Raw genomic sequence first — 7,674 nt, 5'->3', positions numbered from 1 at the left:
CAGGTTTTTGTCACATGTAGTTGTATAATATTTTTCAAGCTCATTGAGAGAGGAACGTGATGCTTTTCTTTAAATCTCACTTAATAGTTGACCGTTTGATGAAATTCTTTATTTCGATTGTAACTCTCCGCAGATTGACGAATGACTGAGACGTATGGATGACCTCTGGCTTCTTCCTTGATTCGCCTGGTCAGCATTTAACTCCGTTTACTAGTCGAGCAGGTGATTGATTTTCGGCATGAAGAAAATCCCGGAAAATTCTTGTACATGCTATAAATCATCCATGCTTGAAACCGAGTAAAAAACATCGTTTCGAAAACTTCCATGCGCATGATTAGCGGTTGCTGAACGTCGTCGCCGCTGGCAAAACAGACGTGATGACAAAAGCTTAAACCTCAAGCTATCAACTAACAGATCTTGTTTACGGTTTGCAATTAGATTTTTCCTCGGCAGCACAAATATTTCTCAGAAAGTTATACTGTAAAACGCACAACGCAATTCATTCTATATCTGCAGCGCGTGAACGTAATCGTTTACTGTAAGTAAATACGTTTCAGCGAATAAAGCGATGGAAATTTTATCCTGTACATATGCCCATAACCATTGACAAATTCAATATTACGCTGTAATAATGAATATTTTACAAAGGATCTTATTCGCGTCAGTTTGTGTTTTGCACATCGAATTTTCGGACTACTTACGAAGATCTGAAAAAATCACAAAAAACCCTAGAAAGCATTGTACAAAGATTTTGGGACCCTGTCAAAAGTGCCTTCTACATTCCACAAAAGTCTCTCTCTCTCTTTTCCAATCACTCGGATCGTTCAGAAAAATCCAGAAAAATAAATATCGACTCGTAACAGTAAAATAACAAATTAACGTTAAGAAATCCGTTCAACGCTCCAAATCATTCCAACGAACACAGAAAAACGACAATTGAATACAACAACTCCAGACATCAAACTCGAATCCAGTTGTCCGCTTGACAGAGGAGCTCGTACCTATCATCCCAATCATCTTCATTATCGAATATGATTCGAATTTTTATCCGATGACGTCGTCGCGTCGAACAAAGAGTGATCGAACAAACGACGTCGATCTTTGCGCAACGTGCGTCGCGCTGATTACTCGCGGCGTCGTCGCACAGCGAGTCGCTAATACGCTGCGTGTGTCGGCTTCACGGGGGCCTGATCCAACGGGAAGGGGGGGGGGGGGGGAGGTTGGAGGGGGATGGAGAGGGGAGGGGAGGTTGAACAGCTGATCAGGGCTCGCATCGAGCGGAGCTGAACACTGTCGCACGTGCTCTCGTACGCTGAACTCGTACGTTGTACTCGTCTCGGACAGGTCGCGTTCTTGGACGGGTTGTCAACACCCTTGCGGTGTATACAGGGTGTAATAATTGTTTTTCGATTGCGATTATTTGAATCTGGGAACGATTGTGCCGCGAACGATTGCCGTTTAATTTTCTTTCTTGTCTAACAATAGTTGACGTAAATTTTCCAAGAAAAATATCAATAAGCTGAGTAATAATAAATTGGATTAAAATAACGGGGTCTATGTGCAATTCAAGCTGTCGCAGGTGCGAGCAGCGGTGGACCGCGAAAGTTGTCATCTCTGTGCGGAAAGAGGAGCACCCTATGAACCCCCCCGACGGTGAGACTGCAGAGGAGGGCACTGCCCTCGACACGGCATTTCATGAACGTTGACCCCGCGCTTAAATTCAATTTATTTATATGTATATACATGCGTAAGTTATACGCGCATCGCTTTGTAGGTATGAAACTAGTTTTGTGTAACGAGTGTGCATGTAATAACCGGACTAGCTTGTAGATCAGCAGCGTCGCGTGACGTGTTTACGGGCTACGGTAATAATAATATTAAATAAAGTAATAACAACGACAGCATAAGCAACAAAAACGACAAAATTAATAATAGTTATTCAATATTAACGCTCGAGTGTTTGTGCGACGAGCGCGTCTTCAACTACACGTGCATTGTGATAACAACCCGTCCGTTGTACATTGTGTGTGAAAATATCGAGGAACACAAAGAAAACGGACCTCTTCATTGCCGCCGCAGTATTGTTGCGAAGATGAGGGGGGGTAAAAAGGAAACTGCACCGACCAGCGGTATCGGCATTAAAATCGGCGACGAGGATGTTCCAAAGAAAGGAGACTATCACCTGATTCCCGTGAAATCTCCGACCGATGAGAATCGTCGTCCGAAGGCGAACGGGACTGCGATTCGCGCGAATGGCAAAGGTTAGTCATTTGTTTATACGTACTTACATGAAAATAATCAGCGTTACAACGTATATGCAATATGCATACCTATATCTACGTACTTTTATTCGATGCCTCTTTTTACTATTTTCCTGAGCGAAAGAAGTTTTCATCACTTCGCTGTCTGCACGTAGATATTTTTACAACAAAGAACCCTGTCGAGTTTTCTGTGAAACTCACCGCGAGACGCCAGCCGATAAGCAATATACCGATTGTTTGTGCAATCTGACTAACTTCTTTCAAGGCAACGGGCCGTAAACTGATTTAAACATCGTTTTTACCACTTCAATTCAGTATAAATATCCCTACGCAGCTGCTCGGTCGTAACAAAGTGCCCAATTAATACTGCTCCGAACCCTATGTTATACGTATATAATATAAACTCTTTACATTTTACATGTATTTTTAGGATGTAGAAAAGTGTCGGATGAATGGAAAGTACACCTGATAAATTCTGATCAGTTCTTGCATTTTGTTAACTGTTGAACACCTGTTCATTCTGTCGGTGAAATAACAACAAATAAGTCGTTTAATCAAATCGTGCGTCTGTTTTTTTTTTTTTGCTTTTCACTCTTTTCTTCATGTTTTAGCAAACGAACAAGATTTGCTCGGAATATTTCTTCTAGAAAAAAAAAAAAAAAGAAAAAAAGCTGTAAAGTCTGCAACAATCTGACCAAAGTATTTACGAATTCGAAATATCGCAGATTTTACCGAGAGGCAGTCGCAACACGTGCGATAGGTTTATAAGAATGCTGGAATAATGCTTGCGCGGTTTTAGGTAGACCTACCTTCCAAGAATTTTTCTAATATCATGCAAAACTAGGTTACGGTCTATTATTCGAACGGATCCCCTGGACGCCGGGAATTCCTGCATGTGTGTATATAATAATCTGTACACCTTTGCTTTATACGTCCGTACAGTTCAAGCAATTCAAAGTGTGTGCGTGCCCCGGAAGAGGGCGTGTGCTTTTCTGCGAGGAGTTTCGACCTCAATTTCAAGCATTGCACACTTGACTCGCTGCAAGGTGCCAACTGCACTTTTTATTATCATAGAGCGGGAAACAATAGCTCGAGTGCGGAGATTCGACGACGTGCCATATTTTGATTACACATACTTGTAATTTTGTTTATTCAAATACCGAAATTTTATACGTGGGAGCTTTTTTTTTGCGTTGCATTTCGTACAGCGACGAATCGGTCCTTGTTAGGGATAAGTGAATTGTAATTGCACTATGAATTTGTATACAATTGCAAAAGCATACCTCTGATACGTTGTTGTACAATTATACTCGGAACATTTGACAAATACTCCGGTATTTACGTTCATTTCCATTGTACAAACGCGGTATGTATTAATTGTTAAGTCAAAGTAAAAAGTATGACAATCATAATTGGCTACGTAATCCGATAATCTGGTGTAATTATTGAATATGTAGGATCTTGTCTCTGATCTACTGATTCGTGACATTGATTAATAAATTCAAGTGCTTTTAATGTCTTGGACAATGATTCTTATCGGAACGAAGTGTTCAATTTCACAGCGGTTAATTGTTTCGCCCTTGTCTAGATAACAGATTAATTGTTTAACGAACACGTGCAAATTCGTACGCTTTTCCTGTTATTTCGCTCTCGGCGTTCTTATAATTCCCGGTAATGACCAATGGAATTATAATTGCACTTACCAGGAAATACTGTTAAAAAAAGCGTTAAATTTTCGCATACAAATTTATGAAATATTTTCGCAAATCCATAACCCGACTGTTATCGTTCATAAACGGTAAATTTTTTCTTGTAAAGCAAGAAATAAATATAAAAAATGGAACCGGTACAAGCGCCAGGAGCTTACTTATAATCCAAGCATGGACGATCGAGTTAATCGATATTTAATAGTCGATCAGCGTATCTACGAGATGCATAATCCCTAATTTGGATTAACGCGTTACCTCGGAGACCGAAAATTGCTTGGTTATACGTCGAAGCTACGTTGCAGCTAGCTAGCATGCTAGCAAGAATGACAGGGAAAAAATAATTGCTGTTTCACGCGGATTATGCACGCTTTCATTAGTATGCAATTTTCAAGCGTGATCTGATGCGGCAGTAACTTTCCATGAACTAATGCCCTTCGTATCGTGCCACAATTAGACTGCACACGTACCTGTATCATACATAAGTAGTATGTACAACATTACGTGTATGTACGTACATGCCTATGCATGTATAACGCGTCGCAGAAATATTGCGCGTGAAAATCATTTTGCAGAGCTGCTTGAAAAATTGGAGATATCGGCTTGAACGGGACGTGTTTTCTTCGTCCTTTATGCTTGGCATTATAGAGGCGTTTGCTCGTCGAATCTGCCCTCAAAGATATAGGTATATGTACTTATGCTATATACCCGTATCCGGATAAGCTGCTGATACGGCTAAAGCGACAGATAAGACTATCGATTGATTTTGTGTCATGTGCTAAAGACCCCATCAACAGAATTCAGGAGGTTTTGCGGTTTGGTGGGAAAAAGGTTAAAGTCGCAAAGAACGAGTAAATACTCTTTATTGAATAGCTTCAATGATATGGGACATAGGAATTAGCTTGGAAATTAATTATTCCTGAAATTTCACGAACACCTGAGTCATTCTGTTGCAGTCGAAAAAGCTTCGTCTCTACAAAGGTGCATAAACTACATTCTCAAAGCTTTGTAATCATACATCATACATAGTATTAAAGTTCGAAACCACAGTTTGGATGTTCGCGTGTTCGGATGTTCATAAAGTGACGTCACCAAAAATTTTTTTTCTCTTGACGTCATCGATCTATAGTAATCGTAACGACCAAAATCAGCTAGCCGAATTGCTCAGTCTGGAAACAACCGCGCAATAAAGCGGACGGATGAGAATCGCGCTCAGCAGATTTCGAGTACCGGGTTCTCTACCTCCTGGATCCTGCGCTCGGGTACGCTTCCTGGTGCAACTCGACTTCCAGGACAAGCGCTCCGTAGTCCTGGCTGTCCAGGTCCTTGACGTGGTGTCCTTTGACTTTCTGGACTAATCTTCAAGTTTACAAGTTTGATTATTAAAAACGTGATGTTTTGTACTATCAAACCAATATGCATGCTTCCGATAACATTTCGAATCCGAAAAAAAAACCGAACGACCAGGATCAAAAATTGCAATTGGTGAGTAGTTGGTATATAATAAATAGGAATAGATGATAATAACGTCGTTCAATTAGAGCTAAAATTGCTGTGTTTCGTGTTTCAAATCTGTTAGCACTTAGCTGATTGTTCTGTGGTATTTTTTGACGAAATTTATTGTCACAAAATCACAATACGTTATACTTACATGCATGTGCAAACGTGATTTGTAACATTCTATAGGAAAAATTTTACGGGCAGATTCGGTTTGCGTCACATGCACAAAGACAGTGTTCATTCCGTATACTGTGAAGCAAATACCAGAATTTTTTGGGGAGTCCATCGTGCCCCAGGCTTCCCTACAAATGTCATATGGTAAAACACTGACAGCAAGTAAGCGAGCGCATGAGCAGAAAAACCAGTTACACTAGGCATCCGACCCTGAGCGAGCTGTAGATTTTTTGAATTTTTATCATTGATTTTAAATTTCTTTTAAATTACTCGGGAATATTTACCAGCGTTTTTTTCTTACCTATGAATTGTCTGACATTGAAACATTCGTCGAATTATATAGTTTAGTCGTCTAGTCGAAAAGTCTGAGCACTAAAATATTATTATGCAAATAAACAACGGAACTTGAGCAGTATTATACGACTGAAATTGGAAAAAGGAAGGTCAGAAAGACTTGACACGTAATAACAATTACGAATCCTGATCTTGCAACTATTTTGCTGAATTGCTAGAAAAAAAATGAATAAAATTCAGAAAAACAGGCTGAATAATCTGCGAGTACGTATGAAGCTACGTGTCTTGACAAATAAAAACAAAAAAAAAAAAAAAAATGAACCATTGACTACGAGAACTTTGTTTCGCGCGGCGAGAAAAAAAATTTTGATTTATCGCATATGACATTGATAATTATACTTAAACGTGTTCATCTTTTGGAGTAGTTGGATATCGATTAATTTTTACATTGTCATATCTATTCTGTCAAGTATAGGGAACTGCATTTTAGTTTATTATAGTGATATTTTTGTACATGATTTTTTAGCAACATCTGTACTTCTGCAACAATAAAAAATATTTAGAAATCTATTCGCGTGTATACAGTTGCGTCGTAAAATTAATCGAGTCGGGTTTCTGATAGCTTTGCATATGCATATGAGTGAACAACCGGATATGACGATATAAGAAAGTAAGCCGAAATTTAATCTGTTTACCCATCCACCCAAACTTCAGCTTTTGAAACTTCTTACGCATGCAAATTAGCGAATTATCTTCGCTATCATATATCTGTTTTCCTCTTCTGTTATTTATTTTTTTCCATATCAGATCCCTGTGCGTCATCTGATATTCCATGCTTTATGCAGAATTCAAAAAAATCCCATCTATTTCCCATTATATGACTAATCCTGATGTTTTTATTGTACGTTCTTGTGTAACTGTCTTCGTATAAATCGCTGTTTGTATAGTCTCATGTGACTCAATTAGAAACCGGTAATGCGCATAAAATTATCATTCAATAGGCATGGCGAAAATTTTCCGTTGAATGCAGCTCTTCTCCCAATCTGACACGTGTGTTCTAACAGGCTTGTAAACTTATGAAATCTCGCAGACTATTTTTCGAGGAAAGTTTATCCCTACAAAATTTATAACATGCCTTCACATGTATTTCACTCGATAGCCTCAGGAATTTGGTGAAACGGATGCATACAAAGCAGATTACGTTTATCAATTTCTTCCAACTAAGCAGTAAATAATCGAGCTAACAACAAATTCATCCTGCTTTTGTACCGCTACATGATAAAATTTAACCGCGATAAGTGTAATCTTTATTCTTTAGGCACGTGGTCGTCGGCTGGTTGCCTGCATTAAAAATGAATGAATAATTTTAAACGGGCTAAAATACCGCACTGGTGAAAACGTGAAGCACTATTTTCAACCCCCATCGTCATAAAACATTGCACGTGAACACTGATTTTTGTCAGCTACTCACAGTCAGCTGGTGAAATTGGAAAAACCAATTTTAAAGAGGCATTGCATTACGTTGTTACAAATTATAAACGATGACTTGAAGTATGCCTTATTATTGAACCGATATTATTATCACACGAATAAAATGGTTTATGAAGAGCTGATTTGCGAATGAAATGAGCTGTTTCATAATATCAAAATTCAGATGATGGTAAGCGTTTGGTGTTATCCTTTGACAGAGTAACTGTAAAAATGGATGCTTAAGAACAATCTTTACTTAGCCCCTGTGG

The 7,674-nt window shown here is 38.9% G+C and overlaps 1 protein-coding gene across 2 annotated transcripts in view; it reads left to right on the top strand.

The window, feature by feature from the left end:
* The first annotated feature begins 1,281 nt into the window (after positions 1–1,281).
* LOC124180552 (monocarboxylate transporter 13) overlaps positions 1,282–7,674 on the top strand; it is a 28,342-nt gene continuing 21,949 nt past the window's right edge. The window contains exon 1 of one of the 2 annotated variants that reach the window (XM_046566197.1): positions 1,282–2,261. In XM_046566197.1, coding sequence (XP_046422153.1) covers positions 2,093–2,261 — 169 coding nt within the window. In that variant the 5' untranslated portion in view covers positions 1,282–2,092. The remainder of the gene's footprint in view (positions 2,262–7,674) is intronic. The other variant, XM_046566198.1, reaches the window with a different exon arrangement.

The sequence above is a fragment of the Neodiprion fabricii genome, chromosome 4 (genome assembly GCF_021155785.1).
Source record: "Neodiprion fabricii isolate iyNeoFabr1 chromosome 4, iyNeoFabr1.1, whole genome shotgun sequence".
Lineage (NCBI taxonomy): Eukaryota > Metazoa > Arthropoda > Insecta > Hymenoptera > Diprionidae > Neodiprion > Neodiprion fabricii.
The sequence above is the reverse complement of the archived record's forward strand: the minus strand, read 5'-3'. Positions and strand labels throughout refer to the sequence as shown.